This window comes from Mytilus californianus, unplaced genomic scaffold (assembly GCF_021869535.1).
Source record: "Mytilus californianus isolate M0D057914Y unplaced genomic scaffold, xbMytCali1.0.p SCAF_5, whole genome shotgun sequence".
NCBI classification, from domain to species: Eukaryota; Metazoa; Mollusca; class Bivalvia; order Mytilida; family Mytilidae; genus Mytilus; species Mytilus californianus.
In genome coordinates, this window is record NW_026262701.1 from 12,690,480 (window position 1) to 12,717,275 (window position 26,796).

At 31.4% G+C, this 26,796-nt stretch overlaps 2 protein-coding genes across 7 annotated transcripts in view; one reads left to right on the top strand and one right to left on the bottom strand.

Moving 5' to 3' along the window:
• Window positions 1-16,984, bottom strand: LOC127703180 (alpha-protein kinase vwkA-like). 3 transcript variants are annotated; one of them, XM_052207707.1, is made up of 5 exons: window positions 16,202-16,984; window positions 14,303-14,401; window positions 13,620-13,681; window positions 7,311-7,345; window positions 1-1,675 (listed from the first exon to the last, which is right to left on the bottom strand). In XM_052207707.1, exon 5 carries the CDS (start codon window positions 1,668-1,670, stop codon window positions 756-758), a length of 915 nt encoding a protein of 304 aa, XP_052063667.1. In that variant the 5' UTR covers window positions 1,671-1,675; window positions 7,311-7,345; window positions 13,620-13,681; window positions 14,303-14,401; window positions 16,202-16,984; the 3' UTR covers window positions 1-755. The 3 variants fall into 3 exon arrangements, with proteins under 3 accessions (XP_052063667.1, XP_052063666.1, XP_052063668.1); XM_052207706.1 differs by lacking the exon at window positions 16,202-16,984 and having other exon boundaries at window positions 14,303-14,495; XM_052207708.1 differs by lacking the exons at window positions 7,311-7,345; window positions 16,202-16,984 and having other exon boundaries at window positions 14,303-14,495.
• LOC127703179 (uncharacterized) overlaps window positions 5,782-26,796 on the top strand; it is a 22,960-nt gene continuing 1,945 nt past the window's right edge. Inside the window, exons 1-5 of one of the 4 annotated variants that reach the window (XM_052207704.1) lie at window positions 5,782-5,957; window positions 21,601-21,681; window positions 24,902-25,039; window positions 26,030-26,140; window positions 26,719-26,796. In XM_052207704.1, coding sequence (XP_052063664.1) covers window positions 25,033-25,039; window positions 26,030-26,140; window positions 26,719-26,796 — 196 coding nt within the window. In that variant the 5' untranslated portion in view covers window positions 5,782-5,957; window positions 21,601-21,681; window positions 24,902-25,032. Of the gene's footprint in view, window positions 5,958-8,023; window positions 8,400-18,741; window positions 18,781-21,600; window positions 21,682-24,901; window positions 25,040-26,029; window positions 26,141-26,718 lie in introns of those variants that run through there. The other 3 variants (XM_052207705.1, XM_052207702.1, XM_052207703.1) reach the window with 3 other exon arrangements.

The window sequence follows — 26,796 nt, forward strand, 5'->3', positions numbered from 1 at the left end:
TCATGTATTTATATATATAATTTTATTTTTTTCACTACACGTTGAAATACAATAATGACATCACTCATACAATATGAATAAATTATGATAAATAATAAACTTTATGAAACTCAACTGAAATAAAACAAGACTAGATGTAATGACACCACCACAATGTATAAATAAACACTATAAACAATGTAATAATGAATAACAAAAATTATTAATTAATTGTATAAATTCTATTGCACATGCGTATTTCACATCTATATGTATATGGAATATATCACAGATATGTAATGATAGCTGATGCCAAATGGTATAAAATATGATTTGTCATTTTTAAATACTGAAGTCACATTTTCTGAAGCTGCCATTTACATCACATTATAAATACAAAAACAATACAAAAAACAGACTATTAACATTGAAAGAAATAATAAAAAAAATTATAAACAGATATTTCATTATTTATCACCGAAAAACTATAAAGATGACATAACATTAAGCTGCTATTTGCGAGATTCTAGTGAAAAAATGAGATTCGAAAGATCTATAAACAGCAATAACGTACAAAACAACGTTTTAACGTCAAAACATCGAAGTGATAGGATGAAAAACAAATAATACATAAACTGATAAGCGTTAATTTTTGCAGACAAATTTCGCCATCTAAAATCTAAATAGTATGTAAAAATTAACTTTGCAAAATATAAAATAAAATACATCAAAAGTTTCTTGTCTTGTAAAAAAATCCAAGAATGTAAAGTTATTGGTCATAATTTTTGAATGCACTGTCCGTGAACCAATGGTCTGTCCTCGGTCTTAAGAATATCTGCTTTTGTCAAATTTTCGTATGGCGGAGGACTAATCAAATCGGTTTTGCTTGAAAACAATACTCCCGCATCATTTTTGAGAATGTCCATTTTGCCTTTTTTAGTTTCGGATACTACCGGTGCAGTTGGAACAAGACCAAATGCTGGTGTTGGCCAGTTCTTACAAATGTCATTACATCTGTGGTTCTTAAAAACGTTTAGAATACCTTGTTCACCATGGTCACAAGGTCCAAATGTTCTATTCCGAGAATGAATAGTGACTCCAGATAGTTTGATGTCCTTATCTCTTTCTACACCTTCCATTTTACATATAACAAAGTCGCCGTAGCTTTCAACATAAGAATAATGTACAAATGTGTCGAGAAGTTCGGATTCTTGACGTCGAATGCCATCACTGTCGATAAATGATTGGTAATCGCCATCTATGAATTCTTCAATAAGAACATGTTCGTGTTCAGCGAGTTGTTTTTCGTATCCTTTTATATATCGAAAGGGTGTATTAAATACGGAAACAGAATCCATTTCGGAAAGACATGGCTGGGAAAATTTCAAATTTTTTGTGTTTGGAAATTCATCCTTAAAAGTATCAGCTAAGGAACGTGATTTTTCTGAGCAAGTTATCGCAGACTGGAGGTTGTTTTCGGAACCGATTTCGTCGTTCAAAGATTTGACAACAGCTTTTGATTGGCTCCAATATCCATGTTGGTTGTACATACGACCTTCAAAGACGGTATGGCGCTCGCCGACAGCAAATGGATAAAACTCGAAGCTTACCCACCAACTGTGGCCATCCTCACATTTGGTTTTGGAAAAGAATGTAGAGTTGTTTGTTTTTATTTTTGATAATACTCCCATTATTTCTGAAATAGAACAAATAATGTTACCGAATCATATATATGATATTATTTGTTATTTTTACCATGAATGAATATAATACACTTCCTTATATCACATGCAAGTCATATCTTGACTACGCGTACTTGGAAAGATTAAATATAGCAATACGTGGAAATGTGTTATTATGACCTGCATAGTCTCAAATGTGTTTTTACGATATAGGTATATTGTCCCATTTTATAAACCATATAGGTTTATTGGTGTATGATAACAAACTCGACAAACATTTTATCGATTAAATAGTCCAACATTTTGATAATCCCTATTTCTGTGTAAGTTACTGGAATAGATATGGTTCTATATACGAGTATGATTGTCTTGACCTGTAGGACAAGGAACGAGTATCTTCGGGTACCAGTTTTTAAACCATGTTTCTTAAGAAGGTCTATACTTCCTTAGGAGTATAAGGTTAGAGCAGAAAGAAGTTTCAATGAAGACATTCAAGCAAATTTTATAATTTTTTAAGAATCAACATCTGATTGACACGTACGTATGTCTTTGAAAATTTCATCAACTGTCTTAGACTGTTAATTAAGCTAAACACAAAATCAATTCAACATAAACATGTATTCTAGATCCGGCGTTTTACGTTTCCGCAAATTGGCATTACTTTTCCGGAAAAAAAAGATGACGTTTCCGGAAAAAAAAGTCTACGTTTCCGCAAATAAATATCTTACTTTTCCGGAAAAAAAGTAACTATTCCGGAAAAAATAAATTATTACTTTTCCGCAAATAATTAAGGAAAATCTGTTGATCGAAAGCAAAGCCATAATAAAAAATAAATATTTATTAAGTTAAAGGTCATCATAACATGCAAGTAAAATTCATCATTAAAATGTATGAAAACTTATGTTCAAAAGTCAGCACTAGTCAGATATATCTTGATATGAGTTCATAAGTCAGTTCTGGCAGAATATTTGTAGCCAACACGTCGTACAAAGTCCACAGTAGTACATTCACCGTTTACAAGTTTTGTATTTTGTTCAAGAAGGAAGTCCATCTTCTCCTTTTCATATTTCCGAACGGGTGCTTTTACAGTTAGAGTTCTCATCTTAATGTATGATGTTGTTTGTAGCTTCAATAACACATCGACAAAGGCAAAAATGTTAGGATGGCTAGCGTAAAACTGATCGTTCAGGTAGGCATGAAAAGACTCGGCACCATTCGTTGTTCTCTTTTCCTCGGGGGTCATGAGGTGATGCCCAAATGGTTGGTGGAAATCTCGAATTACCATCTATATAAAATTCCAATATATAATCGGCAAACTTCATGCATTTATCGTCAGATGGAGCATCGGCTATCAATTCAATAAAGCATTCATCAATCTTGTCAGTTGGCAAGTAAGCCAAACCAAAGAAATGTGTTTGCCATTTACCAAAATCCGAACCTTTGTCTTTGTAATCGGCACTCAGACCTATCGACTGAATTTTTTCGACACCAACTTTGTCCTAAATGAAATCTGCAACAACTGATTGTAGCAGCAAGAAATGTTTTCGTAACAGCAGTATGCATTGCACATTCAAAGTCAATATGAACTACCTCGGGCTCGAGAGTTAATCTTCGGGTAGTGCACACATCAATAAGCAGATCCCACATTTTGATGTAACATTATTAAAAAAATAAAATAAATAATGTATCTAATATATATTCAAATATTTATAATTTACCAGGTAAATTTCCGGAAAAGTAATAAATACAAATTGCGGAAACGTATACTTTAAATTCCGGAAACGTAGTATTGGGACTTTAAAAAATTAGCGGAAACGCAATACGCCCTCTAGATCGTTAAATACATATCGATAAAATGCTCCTATATTGAAACTAACTGAGATAAAACTAAATTCAAGTCATTCATACATCAAATAATTCGGTGCATTACATTTGTGTCAATACCATTACATTTGCGCGCAAAAATCATTATGTTTGCGCGCAGCTTTTGATTACATTTGCGCGCATTCTTTTACAGGTAAACTCGTGTAAATACAGGAAGATTATACTTATTTATTTATTTAACTATTATTTTCAAGCAGGATAAGAACGTTTTGTTGTGCACAAGTACTTCGTCCTGGAAATATAATACAGATAAAAATGTTAAACATAGTAAATCTAAAAAATTAAAAGTTCTGATTTTACAAGTCGTAACGTGCACAAAAATACATGAATGTGCTGAATAAAATTTGCCATTGTAGTGAGCATGGAATGATTCCGGGCCATTTGTACTACGCCTGGGTTCAGCTGACGGTAGTGATGCCCTAAGACCTTGAGGAAATAGAGAATCTGGTGAAATACCTTTGCAATTATTTACGGTACATTTGACGGTTAACGTTTCATTCCTCTGAAATTAAAAAAAAATCGGAAACTTTTGAAAATCAAAAGGTACCTTAATTTTACCAAGAACGTTCGTTATACAGCCTTGCTTTTACAAATTCCAACAATTGTGTAAAGTTTCAAGTAAATTTTTACAAGCATACTCAAGTCAAATTGTCTTAAACCTGGGCCTAGTTTTCAAAAGTATCCTAAGATATGTCATAAGACATATCTTAGGACAAAGTTTATGACCATCTTACGATATGCCATAGAATGTAAATCAAAGCTGTCCTACGATAGTCATACCTATGAGCTCTTGTGACTGTCATAAGTGAACATATTTTCTTTTATTCAAAATTATGATTACAAAATGATAAAAATAACTATAAATATAACTCTCAAAGGGAATGATTAAATCCTACGCAGCCTCATATAATACATAATGATGAGATCTACCTATTGTTTAAATTAGGTCATGATATCTTTAAAAACAACGAGGGGGCCATGTCGAAAAAAAAAACAATAAAAGGAAGATAACTTCTAAAGGGGATGATGAAATCCTTAACAAGGTCCTCTGGTAAAACTTCATGATGAGGTCTATCGGTGGTTCAAATTTGGTCTTGATAACTTCAATAGAAACGAGGGGAGGGCATGTCAAAAAAATGCTGGAAGAAAAATAAAAACAGTAAAAAAACAGTAAGGTCTTTCCTCACGAAGGGGAAAATATGTTAGCGGGCGCCTAACCCTCCCCCTAACCTGGGACAGTGGTGTAACAGTACAACATATGAAAAAACTATCAAAATCAGCTGAAAATGGCTTAGCTCATCAGATCGATATAAAGCTGAAAAACAAGTAACAAAGACACAGACCGGACATGACAGGGTATTTATACATTCCTACAACAACAAAAAGACACTAGGTACAGATCTGAGAGTCTGTGTAAGACATATCTATACCAGACGGATGAAGGAAATAACGACCAAACAGATAGACGGATGGACAGCAGTATACATGTATAGATCCGTCGTTGAAGCCGTATAACATTGCTTGGTCGCAGACTGCAAAGAGAACAAGAAAATGAAAGGCTTGCATTACTGTTCGTTCGTCACAGAGGTAAGATACCAGGAGATACTTTATGAATACTATACGAAGACCGCAATAGTTTACTTATATTCTATGTTGTAGTAAAATGGCTTGTAAAATTGGCCAATCCATTTTAAAAATAAATACTGTTATATTTCTTCTTGATAAATCTCAATTTTATTTTGAATGAACGGTTATGTTGAAATATTTCATGTCTTCACAGTTCATTTTTGAGAGTGCGCTCCGCGTCAAAGTAATATAGATATCTATGATGATAAAAATAAACTCAACATCATAGGGTTGATATTGAATTGGATGATTAAATGCAAAAAAAATTAATACAATGAAGGAAACATAAAAACTATTTGTACTTGCTACGAAACAGAACAATTTGGAAGATCCTCACACCCGAATTTTAATTGAATTAACTTATGTGACCCTTTATCAATATGAATAAAAGCAGATGTGGTAAACCTCAATGAGACAGCAATCCAACGACAAAAATAGCCTTGGTCCGAAGCGAATCATACACCCAGAAATGATGCTTCGAACGCATGAAAAACGCGTGTGTAATATTCTAACGATTTTTCAAACCCAAAATTACAATTAAAGAGGTCAAATTATCCTTCGTTTTAAACATGAACAATACCATATATATATCAATTAGTGTGATCGGTATACGTGACAAGTTATTAAAAGTTATTATTACTACCGCAGAATATTTCATACTTACATAAGAATCTATATTTAAATGTTTTATATATACCAGTAAGAAGCACGCATCATATATGTAATATATATTTAAAGATAGAACTGATGTAAATTTCGTATAATGTCAATATCGTGTTCTACCAGGTAAGTTTATATTTTATCAACGTACAAAACGTACTTTTACATAGAAACTGATACGAAAAACAAGAATTAAATTGGATTTTACCAGGAAAATATTGTGGTTGTAAAGCTATCAAGTATGTTTTGGTTCCTTCATTGGAAATGTTTGGGTTTTTTTAAAACAAAATAACGATCAAAATGTCCTGAGATGATTTATGATTAGAGATTATTACAACCTTGAGCTGGTTTATAAAGCGCTACAACCGACTCAACTCCCACCCCCATCCCATTCTATTTCAACATATACAATAACAATTAATTCAAACCAAAATGGTTGATCGCTACATTGTTCACGGTAAATGCAGCAAGCCTAAGATCTTGATAAGTAATCATTGTAAAATCGTACCCCAACACTCTAATATCGGCCGCTGCACTTTTAAATAGCTTCAGTCATATATAGGCTATGGTATATAATATCTTTTATTTTGTGGTTGGGTTACTGACTTAGTTACCTATACTCTACCATGTGAATAATCAAAGTTTATTATCTGACGGATTCAGATGTATAAATAAAGTAATCCTTTCTTAAAGGACATTCTGTTTAGCTAAATACAAAATGTGTTTGAATGTATAAAACAGTATTAAATACATATGATCCTTTAACGTTGATTTAAACTGACTTTTGCTACTTTACTATGCTTCACATGTTGCTTATTTATAAAGTTTACATCCGTATCAAAGCGGATAACACTTTTTTTGTAATTTTATATTACTTTCAAATGCACTTATACTTTAATTAATAATTTAATCTTCATAATTAGAAAGTACTAGTACTACAAACCCTTCTTAACTATCTTTATTTTTATTTCCTTCCAAATACGAACTCATAATAGCGTTCATTACATTTACATAAAATAATAAGTAAAATTATCGAGGCATTTCTCCGATTGTGAGAGAACAAAATTTTATCCTAGATTTTATTCAGTTTTCAAATACTAAGAGATGGTAAATGTCGGTTAAAAAAAATCGACCATTCTTGTTGTATTCGAACTTAGTTTTAACACACCAAACAAGAAACAATCGTCTAATACGCACCAGTATTAAGGTAGTATGCCCCCTTGTCATTTTATTGTGATGGTACAATGCAAAGCATTTCACAGGTGATGCTGATACGGTATAAATTTAAAGAAAAAAGTCCGTCCACCTTGTATATATATATATTCATTTTGAGGCATCTTTCCTACTTTTTTTACGTAAGGCGGTAGAGGCAGAGATGAAAGGGTCATTCGTGAACGGAGGAGGTTTTTGATGTCTGTTTAATGTATTATAGGTCATGAAAAAGACACAAGGTTCCCAGCTGTGACTTTACTTTGTTACCTGATGTTTTTGTTCTTTTCTGCTCACTTCTTGTACTGCAATTAAAAAAATATCTTTTCACGAATCAATCATGTTAAAATCTGTATTCATATAAGTAGACTTAATATAAAAAAGAGGCTAAAAGTTTAAGTCTATTTTGTTTCTATCTTGTTCATAAAAAAGATTGGCAAGATCTCAGTTATATTTTAGGAAAACGGTGTTTACCAATCTTTAAATTATACATGATGTAACATTTATTACTTATTCATTACCTGAGTATATATATTTTTACTTACAGGTAGGTGAATTCATTTATCTATTTATGTATATACTTTTATATATATGGTTAACTTTTATTTAAATTTTCTACTCCATTCGTGATTTCATTGGTCGTATTTTTTTATTAATATCTTATTTTGTTTCTCGACTCCGAACAAGAAAAGATAAAGGATATTACGTAATGATCAATGCATATAAATAACTCCTTTGTAATATAGACTTATAGTATTAAGACTTAAATATGTGAAAATGCACTTTATCAAAACCCCCTTTTTGCGTAGTAAAAGCCGATTTATCTTCTGAGAAAATGTTCTATGCCCATCGTAATGTCACGTTCTTCTGTGTGAACATGGCAAAATGGTCACTGGGCATGGGTATGAAATATTTAAAGGGTGGCAATAGGTCCCAGTTTCCTTCACACTTTATTTTAAGTCGAAAATGACTAGTCCTGTGTCCAATAGACAACCTTTATAAAAATGTATTGAATTGGAATTGATTCATTAGTTGGATTTTTTTTCGGGAAACATTTTGTTTCAATGAAGAAAGATGGACTGTGTAACTGAAATGTTTTGTGTAGGGGTATACGTCTGTAAGAACACAATTTAACAACACAAAAATGGGGATTTTTCTAATCACATAATTTAAGAGTTTTTTTTTTCAGCAGAAAGCTGCAGCTTTTATACGTAATTGAGGAGAAATGTTTATATTTCAAAATCGAACTTCGATTTTGGTTAAATATGGATTTTTGTTAGAATTAAACTGCAGCAGCTGTTATCTTCATACATATTGCATGAGAAAAATATTCACATTTCAACAGCTTTCATCTCTGGGGTGAGTTCTTTGGCAAATCTTAAATTTGGTTGAATAAGGATTTCTGCTTTTTTTTCCTTATACATGTATGCTTTATATGCCCCTTGTGAGCCCTTAATTTGGTAATAAAATATGTTATTGTTCTTGTTGTTTAAAAAAGCACTTCTTTGATACAGATTATCGTAATAGGTTGTTTACACTTTTTCGGAAACAAATAATGGTTGATTCACTAATACGTATAATTATACCTTATGTAAGAATCCTGGGTTTTGATTGGTTGATAGCCAGTGTATTTTTCACCAATTTACTGTTATCAAATGAATATCGTTCATTTTTAACGCCGCTGGGGTATATGCAAAAAGGATATGCCTTTTTTACCCTCTCTGCCATGGTATTTGCCAAATAATTACACCTTATGTAAGAATCCTGGATTTTGATTGGTTGATAGCCAGTGTATTTTTCACCAATTTACTTTAATCAAATGAATATCGTTCATTTTTAAACAGCGCCGGGGTATATGCAAAAAGGATATGCCTTTTTTACCCTCTCTGCCGTGGTATTTGCCAAAAAGTACTCTATCTGACTGGACGCTTGTAATGTCACGATCATCAATGCGTTTTATGTCACGATCATCAATGCGTTTTGTACGTTAACATTCGGTGTAATTAAACAGATATAGCATGTTCTCAAGGGGTATTTGCGAAAAATACCAGTCTTGAGAATGAATTTCCCTCGCCTTACGGCTCGCGAAATTTAACATTCTCTCGACTGCTTTTTTTCGCAAATACCCCTCCTTAACATGATATATCTGTTCAAAATACTCTATCCGACTGGACGCTTGTAACGTCACGATCATCAATGCGTTTTTGAACATTAACATTCGGTGTAATTAAACAGATATAACATGTTCTTGAGGGGTATTTGCGAAAAATACCAGTCTTGAGAATGAATTTCCCTCGCCTTACGGCTCGCGAAATTTAACATTCTCTCGACTGGTATTATTCGCAAATACCCCTCCTTAACATGATATATCTGTTCAATATCCGAGAATTTTCTCTCTGGTTAAATTTAAATTCCAAAACATACTGTTTATACTACCATACTTTATTATATAAGCATATTTTAAAACATTTGAGGCTTTAATGGTGTATAAATGCTGGAGAGCAAGGGAATTCGAAACGTGTTCCGCTGAGGGGGGAGGGGGTTCATTTGCGCGAATTTAGGTTTTACGTTTGTGCCTAGCTTTTGAGTACATTTGCGCGCATTCATTTTACAGGTAACACAAGTAAAAATAAAGATATTTCATAATAAATATGACTATTGTTATTAATTTTAAACATATTTGTAAATTTAAAATTAAATTACCTATTTTTCATATTGAATTCTAAAAAATATCTTAAAAAGTGATCATTAGAAATCCCGTAATAGCTAAAATCATACATGTAACTTAATTACACATATTTCAGAGAGGATAGCATTATGTGTCCTATAATTTTACCGAATAGCGATCGTTTAAGTAAATGAGTCAGTTTGTAAAGTTGCGCCAAGGCACAAACATGGAGTTCAGTTTTTGAAACAAATCGGGGAAAATTATTAGTGAACGATGGATTTACTTTCCGTATCGACAATCATGGATATTTCATAACAATATACCGTAAAGAATAGCAAAGTCAGGATAAAAACTCAACATTCACTAGCCATTCTAAATGGTAACTGTGAACATACACATGAGCCAGATTTTAGAAAACTTGAGAGGCAGATTATTCCCTGTTGTAAAAAGAAAAGCTACAGCCAACATAACTCATAGACCTATAAAATTAGTATTTTATTACCTGTATTTACCTTTAAAATGAATGCACGCAGATGTAATCGAAACCTGCGCACAAACGTAATTATCTTTAAGCGCAAATGTAATGGTAATGCGCGGAGGAGCATTTGTTATGTAAAGATATGTTATTTATCAACGTCAAGCTGCATACAAACAAAATGAACAACAAAACACTGAAATTGAATTCTTCTCTGTATTAAGGGAATGGTCATTATTTATCAGCTGAGGGGGTCGGTTCAAATTTTTCACATTAAAAGGTTTTGTTGGCAACCCCCCCATGATTCTTATGAACCACATAATGACCCCCCCCTGAGAACATAGTTTCAAAAGTTTGACCCCCTCCCCCCTACCAAACAAAAATCTCTATGATTAACAGTTGGGAGAAGATGATGACTGCAAGCTACAATTTAAAAAGTTGCAGGAATTGACTTGAAAAATAGCTATGAGAAGTATGTGGACATTGACACTATCCGTAACAGAATACGGCATAAAGGGGTTTTCCTTGATTGCAGTACTCATTTTCTTTGATTTTGAACTGATATTTCATAATACATTCTACACTATAATTCTGTTATTTTATATAACATGTATAAGTAGCTTGAACTAATTAATTTGATAAAGATAATTTACTTTGTCTGGTTAGCAGTCATTAGTAAGTGATATTCTGTAAATATTATAATGCCTTGATGTTTCATCATGACCTTCCATATTCTTTATTTTGAAGCTGATGCAACTGATTTTAGAAAACATTTTTCAGTTGTATTCTTCTTTGAGAAAACCCTGAGTATACTATAGAGTTTTTCTTCTTTTGTTTTTTTCTTTCTTTCGAATATGAATAGCTGACACATGCAAGAAGAAAAATTGACAAAATAAGCATTTAAATGAAAACAAATATATATATTGCTTTTTGACTTGAACCTTTATGAACAGAATGAAGTCATACCTTAATACAGATTGTCCCTGATTTTGAAACTGCTAATTCTTAAAACGTTAAGCTTTTAAAGGCACAATTAGCCAAATTTGTTTATATACATGAGCATGTGCTATTATAAATGAATGGAATGACGTAAAAAGAAAAAAAAACAGAAAATTCTTTGTTCCAATTTATTTGAATGCAACCTATAATTCTACAATATTATATATAACCTTTCAATAATGAATTTCCCTCTGTTATGAATTCGAATAAATTTAAATTTACTGTCTGACACAGAATTATTTGTGAATGAAAAAACATTAAAAAAAAAAAGAGAAAACATGGCTAAATTCTTTTAATGTCTTTATTAAAATTTTGAAGTTTTGTAAATGTTTTTTGGATTTTAATTTTCTCATCATATAGTTATTTTTTTATTTCAATCCCACATTTGGAAGTGCAACTGAAAATAACACATTACAAATATTACTATAATTGTATGGTTCTAGTCCTTCCTGGATCAAATATGTACATGATTTATTTGCGATAAAGAAATATATATATGTAGGTTAATAACTATATGAACATTCAATATTTTATTTCAATGTGAAAATGTTTTACGAAATCCGATGTGTATTGTTTTGTGTGTGTGAATGCCATGCTGCCCAACAAGGGCCCTCGATTTGAACATTAAAAATTCTTTTTATTATTCGATATCTTTGAAATAATTTCATAAAATAATTACACATATTTACAAATGATTTTAGAACGTACACACCTTTTACAGTCCTATATCTATCCTAAGAAATCGCATCAAAATGATTTGAACACTTCAGAAAGTTGTAATACACATGTTCAGAAACTTTTAAAACTCATTGTTTCCTGTGGTCAAAGCTAGAGACAAATGTTTTATACAGTTGTTAATCTTGAGATAAGTCGGATTGTAAACTTTCACATCCTTCTTGTCCTATGGATAATCATGGAACTATTATATTGAATATAATAGTTCCATGGGACAATGAACCATAACAGATGACTGTGATAAGAAGTCACCAGATTCACTACCCTTGAGAAATTAGGCAGCCTTCTATTACTCACTGTACATGACCAAAGATTTAATAATGACAGAAATTATTTAAAAGATTGCACACTCACTTCAATATTGTCAACAATTTATATGCTTATCAGACATAAAAACTTTCATTGTGTGACCCCCCCAGTCAAATAAAATTTTTGATGGCAACCCCCCCAGCTGTATGATATTTTTGGTAGTGACCCCCCCTAAAATGAACCAACCCCCTCAGCTGATAAATAATGACTTTTCCCTAAATCTACCTTTTTTATACATTCATTTTTTTTCAACATTAACATGTTTTAACCATGTGTAATCCAACGTATGCATCATGTAAAATAGATAAAGCTATAATAGCTAATGTACTAATGATCTGAAACGTTTGAAATCTTGAAATGTAGCGCACGTGCCGCTGATAAGTGAATGTTATCGGCATGTGCAGTTAATAGTTATTGTATAACTTAAACAGATGTTGGTAGTAGATATACAGATCAATAGTACATTGTAAGGCAATACACAAAAAGGTAAGTATAAATCAATACATACAGACCTCTGTGGCGAGTTCAAGTAACTGGTGATATCGACAGGATTTAATCAGTTTAGATTGTACATTTCCGTTCACTTCATTTTAAGTGTTAAAAAGGATTATGGATATGAGTATGAAACAACAAAAAAACAAATAATATATCCTTCCTTATATTCATAGCTCATACATTATTATTTCCGACAGTTCTAATTTCCTGAACTTTTGTCGTTTTTCGCAGAACGACTAATAGATTCTATACCCGCAGACTCGGTTTAACAAAATCTTTTAAAGTTATGTAGTTAACTTGTACATGAAACGAATAGTTTATAAAAATCTTTGAAGTTATGTAGAATTAAAACCTTCGAATCTAAATTATTAGTATAACCTAGAGATTCAATTAGGGGCGAATATTAATTAGACTTTAGACGAAGTCTGAAGCCTGTGTATTTTATGTTACTGCTATTACTGCTATACTAAATAACATTTAAAACAGGTATATTTCTTATACCACTATCAAGTTCTCGTCACTTGGTCGGGTCCAATTTGAAGACGACGTACTAGAGGTTGGCTTAATCAGAGACATAATGTATTATATGTCTCTGGCTTAATCAAACGTGTAAACGGATACTCTCAGTTTTGTTTTCTCTTTTGGTTTTAATATGTAACTGATTTATAACGAGATGTCTTTTATGTATTCAATTGTATAATTGGGTTGCTGCCTCTTTGACATATACTCCATTTCATCGTTTATTCAAAGTATTCTTTATAAATGCAAACAACAAATTTTAAATTGCTTAAAATATTAACATTGAAGCTTAACTTCAAACGTCATTTACACAACTTCCACACACAACAAAGTGTTAAAGCACCGATTAGGTTATCTGATACTTAATAGTTCATCTTACCTGCAGTTTTTATAAGCTTTGCTTCAAGGGTGTATCGCCTGTTACAACATCTTCTTATCTATCTAATGAGTAAAACATAAACAGATGTACTCACAAACTACTTTGGTATGCAGCGATGATTGCTGTGTACTGTGAAGTTAAACAACGAACTTTTGTTTTAACATGCTGTAAATACCATGCAGCTCTATTTTGTTTAAAATGTTTAAAGTAATGCAATTTATTCGATTCTTATCTTATCTCATTCGCGGAATTTTCCAAGTTGTATTTTCCAACTACAAGAACTTTCGTTTTCATGAAAAGCAATTATAAATATTACAACAAATACATTCTGTAGCATATGTATATACAAAATCAAATATATTAAACTGAAAAAAAATCTTAAAACTTGTACAGTAAAGGCAGTGTAATGCGTGATTCTCAAAAGTTAATTTAACAAAATTTGTAAGAATATTGAAAGCTTGAGCTTTCAAAGAAAGAGAAATACGAGCAATTTCAATATCTTGTAGAAAGAGTATCTGTAATGTCGGGGGAAAAAATTCTCTCGTAATTATTAATATAATAATGTAATACTTATATATATATGACGAATACATATGTAGTTTATGATGAAATATTTAATTAAAATTCAATAAATTAAAAGAATATACGCGTTTAGAAACATTCAAATCAGAACTAAGTCTTACCAAGATTGATCCCAACTGAATTTATTCTCTCTTTCTGTTCGTCTGTGATGATCTCTGATCTTTTTACCTTCCTGTATTCCTTTTCTCTCCTTCTTTGATCTATGGAAACAAATCATTAACATTTATCAGTACGAGGCTGAAGTATCAATCAATACACATAACAGTGAAACAGACTTCGATTTGTGTATTGGGCATGAGGAAATTGACATAACAGATCTCACGCTGAATTATAGTATTGATATTGATTGGATAAACATGAAATATAAATGAATAATCATTAGTTATCAGGTTTCTTGTGTATATAAATGAATGACCCGTTAATTAGCACCTTGTCCTCTGGTTTGGGAGTTGATGGAAATTTGATGCAGGATCAATTGAAGAGATTATTACGAATTATATTGATGATTGATCGCTGTTGTGGTCCAGAGTAATCCTCATAGATTTAAACAAGTGCCGAAATGGTTAAGATATCAGACGGTCTAATTCATATTAATGAATTTTAGCATGTGTTTATTTGATCAAAGAAAATGAGAACACTAGTTAATATCAAATTTGTATTGTATAAAAAGTACATGAATTATATTATACCATTCAATTTAATCAAGGATTTATATAGTTTATATAGCATCTAGTCTTACTATATAAATCCTTCATTTTAGAATATTTTTTTTTATCGGATGATTTCGTATCAGCAGATTAATTTAATATAATCACTTCTATGGTGTCCAGTAAAACTACGAGCCTTCTTTGATACGAGACTTATATTGTTTTTGTTTACATATAGTTATTGTATTTTTGATTTCTATTAAATCTTTAATTGTTTTAGAAGGTTCAGTGCTTTTTCGATACAATTTTTTTAATGTTCTTTTTATGTGCCATTTGGAAATGCACTGATCCTGATAATCAAGGGAATGCTGACATATAAAAGTGGAGCTGTTTGGCATTTAAAAAAAGTTTAACCCAGCCACATGTGCATGTGACTGTCTCCAAAATAGGAACCTCGTTGTCTTACTTCATATTTCTTTATGTATTTTGCTGTTTCACTGGAGAATTTGATTGGTTTTTATGGGATATCTTTGATAGTTTCGCTTTATCTATTCATATTTTTTAGACTCGGGCGATTTACATACATACTTATAATTTCCATAAAAATGGGTAGGTTTGACTTCTTCCAATATAGATTACTATTTCAAACACAATTTGTAACATTTTTGTCCTTTTCTCATTTGATTTCTGTACGCGTCTGTTTGAAAATATAACAATATAGTAAGCAGATTTGCATTTTGAAAGACCTGTAAATGGAATATTTCTATTCATTTAATTTATTGTACGTCGGACTTATTCGATTTGCCAAATCATTCGGTAATGACGGAAGATATTTTAGTTTCTTACAGCTTTTGTCTAGGACGATCTATAGCTATATAGCTTGACAAATATATACCAAAAAAACCCATATTGTTGAAAATCGTATGTTGACATCAAGGCGCCTTTTCAGGGTCATTGTTTTTGGGTTGCATTTTTATTGAAATATACGATACCTTTCCATTTATCCATGTGCGTATACTATAATATTAACATTATATAATAATGTTATATAGCTTCCGACTTGCATATATAGAAACTTATTAATTGTTAAAGACCGTATGCAGACCTCTTTACATACGTTTTTCTGGTTTATATGATTGTAGTTTGTGAGCTGTCTCGTTGAGGTATACCATACATCTCTATTTGTTAACATTCAGGCGTATATATGACACCTTATATCAAAATGATTAGTTATTATATTGGGGCACAAATTTATATACGCTCTCGAAACGTACGGATGTTTGCCATTTAGTTTCTTTCATTTTTAACTTTAGAAATAGATATATATATATAAACATAATGAAAAATATTTACCTTCCTGTCTTCCTTTATGTTCTTCATTTAAATCCACCATTTTCATTCTTTCTATTCAAGTTTTTCTACCATTTTCCAAAATATTGTTCTAAAAATTGTGACAATGAAACGCAGAAATGTAAAAGGGGACGGGACAATTTAGAAAAAACGTGTCAACGCGACTGTTCTTAATTTTCTTTTGTAAAATTTCAAAGAAAAAAAAAGTACCAAAAAAAGAAATAAATAAAATGACAAAAAATTAATAAAAAGGGAAGGGGATGGGGAAGGGGCGGCTTGCTCTTTGAATTGAAGTTTCAGATGGTATAACGGAAGTTGTTGTTGTCCGGCAGATATCTACGTCACAAACAACAAGAAAGCGTGAATGAGAAATAGCGGTAATAGATAAAGCATTTCAAAGTTATATTGGGCGCATTACATTTGCGTGCATTTGGCGATCAAATCTTTTTACGTTTGCGCGCAGTATTTGATTACATTTGCGCGCATTCATTTCAGTAAAGGTAACTCAGGTAAAATAAAGATATTTCATAATAAATATGACTATAGTAATATGAATTTTGAACATGTTCTATTTGTAAATTAAAATTATATATTTTTCATATTAAATTCTAAAAAAAATATACAGTGATCATGAGAAATCTCGTAATAGCTTAAGACATACATGTAAGTTAATTGCAAATATTTCAGAGTAAATAGCATTCTGTTTCATAATTTTACCTAATAGCGAATTAACAAATAATTTAAGTAAGTTTTTAAAGTTGCGTTAAGGCACACACAAGGAGTTTCGTTTGCCAGAAACAAATGGGGGGCCGGGGGGGGGGGGGGGGGGGATCATTTGTGTATAATGGATTTACTATTCGTATCGACAGAACAATTAAGTCCGGGATATTTCAGGACGATGCACTGTAAATAATTGCAATTGTATTTTACCAGATTCCCTATTTCCTCAACGTCTTTGGGCATCACTTTACCGTCAGCAGAATCCATGCGTACTACAAACAGCCCGGAATCATTCCATGCTCACTACAATGAGAAATTTTATTCAGCAAATCCATGTATTTTTGTGCACGTTACGAAATGTAATATCAGTACTTTTAATCTTTAGATTTACTATGTTTTTTATCTGTTTATATTTCCAGGACTAATTGCTTGTGCACAATAAAACGGAAATATCCTGCTTGAAAATAATAGTTAAATAAATAAATAAGTATAATCTACCTGTATTTACCCGAGTTTACCTGTAAAAGAATGCGCGCAAATGTAATCAAAAGCTCAAACGTAATGATTTTTGTGCGCAAATGTAATGCACCGGTTATATTAATGATGATTGTGGAAAATATGTACTTCTAATTTAAGCTGGTAAATCCACTATGAAGGAAAAGGCTACAAAAATAAACAAGTTTAACTTCAGTTAACCGTGTCAAAAAGAATAATTACAAAATATTGTTTAATCTTTCTAAAAAAAGTTATCGTTATAAAACACAACAATTTTATTTCAAAACACAGTAAGTATTGATTTTTTTTAATTTGTAAAGATTACTCTGCATGAACAGTATGTCAAATGAAAATAAAATATTGCACAAAAAATGTACCGATTTATATTTTTGCTTTAAATAATCAAGAATTCTCTTTAATTATAATGCTGAAATTTCCAAAGGGTGGCGACGTTAAATAAATCTAATATATAAATAGCGACAATTGTCCTTTTGCTAAATTTTGATACTTCAGTTTAACTGACACATGGAACTCTATAATCTACGATTTAGTGGGAAAAAAGAGGCGATCCTTCGTTCCTCATTGCTAGGGTTTGGATTTTTTTTTTGTATAGTTTGTTAGGCTGTTGCCACCTTGGGTATCTCCAACCAACCACCAACCCCCCGGTTAATCAGTTTTGAGATTTCAATATGAAAAGTTTGTTAGTTAATGTTGACATGTACAAATTGGACATTTTTACCTAAAGCTGCTGAGATGAACAACAGAAACATGTTTACAAACGAACAAATATTTTTATATCATCGTGACAATATATGCCAGTGTAAAAGTGAAACGCGTGTCCACAATCTTATATTATTTTCGTACACCTATAGGTATCAAGAGGGTTTTGGTTGTGGTTTACAGAAAAGAAAAAAAGGAAAACATCACCCCCCTCTCTCTCTCTCCACTAATTAAAAAATAAATCCGAATCTTGTTTAAAAAGACGAAATTGACATATTTTTTTTTTTATTTATTAGTTAAAGAGTTTCGTTTTTCGTTATAACTGAAGAATAAAATTCTTCTACTATTAAGTTTTCAAATTGATTACAATGTTTGATTATTCGAGTTCTTCAAGAAGTGTTTTCTCAGTTTGGTATTTTACAAATAAAATGCATTCTATCTGCAATTTGTCCTGGGTTGTATAACTGATAAAGCCTATAATATTCCCATCTAATTCAACAAATAAATTACTACCCGAGATATAAAAAAATATTTTGGAAATACGTTCTACGGGAGAAAACTCTATTATCCCCGCGGTTTTATTTTTCACAACAGCATCAACCGATAGATGGCGTTAATATCCATTTGTATCAAAATGGCTACCAATGGTTTGTTATTGCTTTCTTCCGATTTTCTTGAATATTTGTCCTTATATTATTAATTTAAAAGCATTTTACAGAAGAAAGATTTATAACAATACCTCATCGATCAAACAAAATAGGTGACATCATGAATGCATCCATAGATTTTGCTCCACACACTGGAAAAGTAGTGGAAACCGCTACATGTGTGTCTGTCAAAATGAAAAATATGTATTTTGTAAAATATCCAAATGATAATGAAGATATACATAAAACGAACGAAATAGAGAACAGACTTATACTTTCGTCCTTGTACATTTCATTCATTTATCATTTATGCCAATCATGGTCAAAATGAAGATGTATAGTGTACTGCATCGGAACTTTGTTGGCTCAGAAAGTCAATTATATATGCATACACCTTATCCCTATTGGTATCAGGTCGTTCCGGCCCCAAGTCGATCCGGCCCCAAGTCGATCCATCCCAAGTCTATCAGTCCCACTCGATCCGGCCTATAATAAAATAATGAATAATTTTAAATGGATATGAAAATGAGTATGATTGTTTCTGTTTGTAAAGCAGCATATAAATATGAAGTTATTTTTCCATGATAACTTGGAATATCATGGGGAAAAAAGTGTTAATCTAATTCACACATAGATTAGATAAATCCAATGGAACATAAAATTATGTAATCATCATAATGACTTGTTTAATTCAAACCATTAGTCTATCATTATCGCCAGTCGTAATCACTTAATTCAATCAAAATCATGATTGATAAAATTTACTCAAGCAACAAGGTCTTTTATTTGAAGTTCTAATAATTAATTGTTATATTTTTTTTTAGATAAAATGAAGAAGAAATGTACTATTATTTCTTTTCACCACTGTCTTCTCTGTGCTCTTTTTTTGTACCATCGAATTGTGATATTAAAAGAAAAAACCCATTTCATCTCCTCTTTTGTAGAAAGGATTCGGCAACCAAACAAAATTTTTCAATTTGAGAAGTTTAAATAACTTTAAACAAAAACAAAGTTTGTATACATCAGCCGCTTGGGGATCGGCTTGTACAGTTGTGTATGTAACTATTTGTTATTACACCCATTGAAAGACTTATTGTTTTAATATCACAGTCAATTGAAAAATGCTAATTACTGCTGATTAATGTCGATGGTACTAAATTCTGTTATATATGTTTTTATTATAATTATGCATACCCAATAGTTTTGAAAACTTGTAATATAAAAACATAATCAACATAATTGTTCGGCATATTTTATACTCATAAAGTATAGTAATATACAGTACATGTGACAGAGTGGTCCTTCTTTGGCAAAAAGCATTGTCTTATGATTGGAGTAACAATCAAAATTATGTCCTCAAACCTATGTTTATTTTTTTAAGCTTTAGCGACCCTTTTCAAATTTTCAATTTTAACAGTTATTATATTCATATTAAATCATAACTTGTTTTTCAACAAAACAAATGAAAAAAAAAACGATGTGGGCAAACCGACAAGGAGCATGCGGAGTGAAGGAGAAAATTTGCAGACCCATGTCTTGTGGACACACAAGTATTTTGGCGAACTGACCCATATACAGAAATGTGATCCCCTCAAATTTGTATTGGTGTATGTATAAATAAGGTGGTACAAATCCTGACATCTAGTCTGACAACTACTATGATGTTTATATATAGAACCTCCCCAAAATTCACATATTATTTTACTCTAAAAAAATTGCCATTTTTAACTTCATTTATAATTTAGTTTTACTAGTAATGCCAAAAAGTTTATTAATCCCCTACCGACGAAGTCGAAGAGGACTTTAGGTTTGCACTCTGTCCGTCTGTCTGTCTGTCCGTCCGTCTGTCCATCCGTCAGTCCGGCAAATCAGTTTCCCAGTTTTTTTTTCTTCATGCTTGAAGATATTGATTTGATATTTGGTGTATTGTTTTATCATGACAAGTTACAGGTCAAGTTTGATTTTCACGATTTTATCTTTTCTCCTTGTTCAGTTAAAGCCCTTTCCCTAGAATTAAATTTTTGATGGAATACTTATTAATTACTAGATTTCTGTTCAAAGGGAAATAACTCATTTTTTTTTTAAAGATTTGTAAAAGACATTGTATTAAGATAAATGACATTTTGGATTTTTTTCCTTTTCTTTAGTAAATTTTTTGAAGAATTTAGTGGTAGGTTTGATCCATTACAATGAATTTTTAACCGGTAGGGGACTATGTATTGCCATGCAATACTCACAGAAAGCTTGTTTTTTATGCAAAAGCAAGAAATACAGTTATCATTCATTTTTATTTAACTTAATTCTCATTGTTCATGCTGTCCACAAACTTTTTGTTTTGTTTTATTGTTTTTAATTTATGCTGACAGTGTTATTTGATCAGGATCATGAGGATGATATACATTTAGCTTTAAAATTGTTAGCTATTTTTCCCACAATCTGTTAATAGACAATATCACTAATTAGGAACATGTGATACTTGACCCGAGAATTTGCAACACTTTAACTATTTACGTCATACAACAATTATTTTCCTTTTGTGGCCTCAGCCGTCCTTTTTACAATGTATTTTGTGACATCAAAATTTAAGTTGAACATCTGTGATGCATAGTAATGGCAGACAAATAGCAATCAATAAGGTATTTCTGGTCCCTAATGCAATAGCCAGTTTTATTTGATCAATGCACAAGTAATTAATTTTTCTCAGGTTTTAGCTCATGGCAAACCCTGAATCACTACTTACTCCATGTGTACTGCAGATACTGTGTAGGTAATATACCAAACGCCATCCATTGTTTATGTTTTCCATTTTATATTTTTCAGATAACCTTGTAGTTTGTGATTCCTATGATAGAACACTGGAGAAAACCAGATTGATTAAAAATGTAATAACAGAATTCACAGGTATATGTGCTTCCTACTGTATATTACTTTTATTGACTCCAATGAGTTTTGCATTTATGAAAAAAACATTGGTGGGCTCATAGTAAAATGCAAATTAATTATTCAAAACTTTATCAAAACAATGTACTGTCCACACATTTTTAGTTTGTGTTTAATGAGAGTCAGAAGTTTGACAAACTCGGCCATACATTAATTAATGTATCTGCTGAATACATGTAGATGTTTATGTTGTGAGTTAATGTTTGTAATCTGATAACTATGTAAACATTTTGAAGAATTTAGTTCATTTTAATTTTTTCAGAAAATATTTTGTGTTTAAGAATGATTCTTCAAATAAGAATGACTACCTCTTGTTAGCTCACCGGGGTCCAAAGGGCCCCATGTGAGCTTATGCCATCACTTGGCGTCCGTCGTCTGTCGTCGTAAACTATTTCAAAAATCTTCTCCTCTGAAACTACTAGGCAAAATACCTTCAAACTTTAAATAAATGTTCCATAGGGTATCTAGTTTATAAATGTATCTGAAGTTTTGATCCATCGACAAACATGGCAGCCATGGCTAAAAATAGAACATAGGGGTCAAATGCAGTTTTTGGCTTATATCTCAAAAACTAAAGCTTTTAGAGCAAATCTGACATTGGATAAAATTGTTCAATTGGTCAGGATCTATCAGCTCTGAAATTTTCAGACGAATCGAACAACCTATTGTTGGGTTGCTGCCACTGAATTGGTAGTTTAAACAAAATTTTGCAGTTTTTTGTTATTATTTTGAATATTATTATAGATATATATAAACTGTAAGCAGCAATAATGTTCAGCAAAGTAAGATCTACAAAAAAGTTAATATGACCATAATTGTCAATTGACCCCTTAAGGAGTTATTGCCCTTTAAAGACAATTTAACACAATTTGTTCATCAAGTTTGCTAACATTTAAAAATCTTCTCTGATGAAAATACAGATGAGCAATTCAGGCTCTTGAGAGCCTCTTGTTTTTGGTAGGGCTCAGTCTTGAGTTTTCTGTGTTGTGTTGTGTTTTGTGTACTGTTGTTATGTCTGTTGGTCTTTTTGCTTTTTTAGCCATGGCGTTGTCAGTTTTTTTTTGACTTATGAGTTTGAATGTCCCTTTGGTATCTTTCACCTCTCTTTCACAAAATTTTAAACTGGTTATATTTCTGTTAGAAAAAAAACCAGACACATTACAATTTGTAAATATTCCAGTTGTTTGAGTTAGAATGTCATTCATAAACATTTCTACACTTATTGTTTTTGGAAAGTTTGCTATAGCAATATACTTTCCTAAGGTATCGGCCTCAAACCGGAAGTTGGACAGACTATCTCAAGTGTTCTACTAGATAATGTAGTACTAGTGTTTGAATACTAATTCTAGGAAAATGCCTTGAAATTTTGAGTTACTTCTATTTTGATTAGCTTACAGCTTGAATTAAAATGTACTGAATGTTCATCGATAATTCAAATGAATTCAACTTCATTTTGAAAATGGCTATCACAAACACTACTTCGCTGATCTGCGCTGCGTGGAAATTAAAATCAATACACATCTACATGAGACAGCAGTTTCTACGTTATACTTTTATCGGTATTCCCTAGACATGGGTGAGATCCATATATGTGTACCTCCCGACGAGAGTACAAAACTCCTGGTTTCAGGGGTTTCCTCCCGTCCTCCGGTTGAAGAGAAAATAAATACCGTGTTTAAAATATTTCATGAATGAACATTTTGCGAGGCTATTTTTACTACGATTATTACAAATATTTATTAAAAACATAAAATCCCGAGTGTATTGAATGTAACCTGGTATCTCATCTCGGCCCTTAACAGACTCGGACTATAACAAACTCGGCCTATTACAAAATCGGGCTATTTCAAAATTCGTATATACTATTTGTAATTAAGTCTCCCAAACAAAGTTAAACTTATTGTTTTTGCTCAGTTCTTATTATTTTTCTTCTTGGGGTCTATTTATGGGTATTTTGAGGGGCCTGCAAAAGGGAGGGATTTACTAAAGAACCCTATGGGATTTTATTTTTTTTAATTTTCAAATGACTATAACTTGAGAACAGTCTTCAGTAATGATCACAGGACAATAAAAGAAATCAAACAAAATATAAGTTGAGTCCTTGGGGTCACCCCCCCCCCCCCCCCCCCTTCAATTTGAGAACTTGTAAACGGTAGAGATTCCCACCCCAAAATCATATATATTCTTGAACGGGACAATAAAACTAATCAAATGAAATAAAGAGTCCCCTGAGAATCATGCCCCCCTTTTTTGAGAACTTGTAAACGGTCGAGATCCCCACCCCTAAACCATATATATTCCTGTTCATAATTTCAAGAAGATTTGAATGACATACAGGGTTAATCCCTAGGTGTCACTTATGCATATCACTTTACTAGACCAAACCAATTTGTACTGGACTTTGCCCAATGTCAGGCGACCATGGGAATGACTAATTATGGGAGCTTTGTTTTGGAGACTTCGTAACAGCATCCTGTTACAATTATTTCTTGTATTAAGTAAAAATGTTTAGTAGAAGTCGGAAAAAACCATTAACCACACAATCTACTAATCGTAGTCCGAGTTTGTTCAATATATAACAATTCAAAAAAGAAAACCAATTGCTTAGTTAGTAATAATACAATTTACTACAAACAAATATGAAGGACCTTAATCAATAAAAAATACTTAATCACAGGCCCTTTACATGGGATGGGCACAGAAAGAAATTAAGAGAGCTTTCTGTATATTTGATTATTTTTAATCTACAGTTTAAGGTTGCAATAGAAATTATAAAAATTTTACATGACAAACATATGCAAAAAGTGATTTTTAATAATTGCTGATGAGACAATGGTTTAGGGAAAAACACCAAAGCTGTATTTAAATACATATTTGAAATAATACACATCTACAACCTATTTGAAATAATATTCATCTACAACCTATTTGAAGTAATACACATCTACAACCTATTTGAAATAATACACATCTACAACCTATTTGAAATAATACACATCTACCGTTGCAAACTTTCCACAGGTGCTATCCAGCACTTTGATTTATAAATGTTTACTAACACAGAATAATTGATGTTCATAAACTTTTAAAAATACTTTGTGTGATATTATTTTCAGTAAAAAGGTTTGCTTAGCATCACTGTACCTTATAACAATAACAACTATGAATCTTTTTATTATAGGAAATCCTCCGAAAGATTATCAGCACATCCATGGTGTAAAAACAGTGATAGAGAAGTACCCTCATCCAAATATTCACAGTGTACCTACAAGTAACACAGTACCAGTAGGACCTGGAGATGTTTGGGAGAAAATGACTGGTAGGTTAATCCAATCAAAGGAGTTGGTACAACTGTAAATTTTTGCCCGCATAATTTTAAATTTTAACTGCTATGATGTTGTGAAAATTTTATGAAAACATATGTTAAAATGCCCAAGTGTTTCTTTTAAAAAATATTTGTTATCAATTTCCTCATTAGTGATGTATTTGTGACATTATAATTAAGGTATGTGAATTTGTTAACACCTGATTTTTTGCATAATTTGGCAAAATTTATGACAGTTTTCTGAAAAATTAGCTGACCCCTCACCCATAAATATATTTGCAGAAAATATTTTGATTATACCCTATTCTTCCCTTTTCAAACTTTCAATAGGCAAAGGATTGCACCATATATGAAATCATGAAATAAGGTCTAAAAAGATGACAAATTTGTAGAAAAATGGACTCAAATACAATCTGTTTCTATTTCAGGCTGATAAATTTATAATGTATAAAGCAGATATCATATATATATATATACAATTTTTCTTATTATACATTGAAAAATTAATACATTCAGCAATACATACACAGAAGATATACTCAAACAATTAGAGTTTAAAAAATACAAATTTAAAAGGCCATTGGCTCTACTCCTTAAAATCAATGCAATTTGTGTCTTATTGACTTACAACAAAAAAGATTGTCTCCCTTTCCCTTTATACAAGTATTACTTGCTTATTATAAGAATTAAAAATATAAAATTTGAAGTAAAATGCAACTTAATACACTTACACATGGCCATTAATCTAATGTAATAACAAAAAGTGCAGTTTCTTCGTAAAGATTGACTGTGTTTTCATCTTTTCAAGAACCGTATAAATATGAGTTTGAAATGGATACTTTTTAATGTATACAAAATTTCAAATTATCTCCCTCTTAATAAAAATTAGTGACAAATATGACCTTCATTGTAGCATAATATGTATGAATGGCTTGTTTATCATTATTAATAAAACTTTCAACTAACGTGTGTTGTTTATTATAGATTGGGATCAGTTAACTCCAGCAGAACAAAATTCAGTTAAAAATTTCCTTCTGGAAAGATTTGCAGTTGATGATTTGGAATTAGCATATGATGAGTTTTATCCCAAATTTGGTAAGATTTAAAAGTCTTTCAGCAAACTTTAAAAGTATAACTATAATTTGTACAATAAAATATGCATGATTAATTTTTAGTTGTTGTAGTTTACTATTTACATGTGACCAGCAAGTTATTCCTTTTGAATTTAAAAAGAAAATTACCAGTAATAATTGCAAAAAAAGTAGACAAAATTGTTTAATCACACAAATTGTTTACTCTGCAAAGAGGGAATACATGACCTGTGACATTTTATATTGTATACCAGTAATTAAAAAAATTCAGTATCAATTAAGTTTTGACTATTTCTTAATTTTCTTATTGTCTTTAAAACAAAATGAGTTGATTTCTGTCCTATTTGTTACTTTTCACCAATTCTGAACAAAATTTGCAAGTAAAGACATGATTACCTCATTATATTTTGGTAATCTTTCACTCAAAAAATTGCTTTACCAGGGATTTTTGGCTTAAAAATTGTTTATTCTGGAAAATTTTTGAAATTACTTTTATGTTATTGAAAACTAAACATAGCTTAAATTTATGAAACGTTGTGAAGGCAAATATTTAACATTGATTAACTTTATCATTATATACAGGAAAGCTTCCAACAGTCCATGATTACAGAGTATTTATCCTGAACTGGGAAGGTAGGCGTCACAAGAGACGTTCTTTAG

Coding starts and splice junctions, on each gene's coding strand:
- LOC127703180 (XM_052207707.1), bottom strand. CDS start 1,670: ATGGGAGTATTATCAAAAATAAAAACAAACAACTCTACATTCTTTTCC.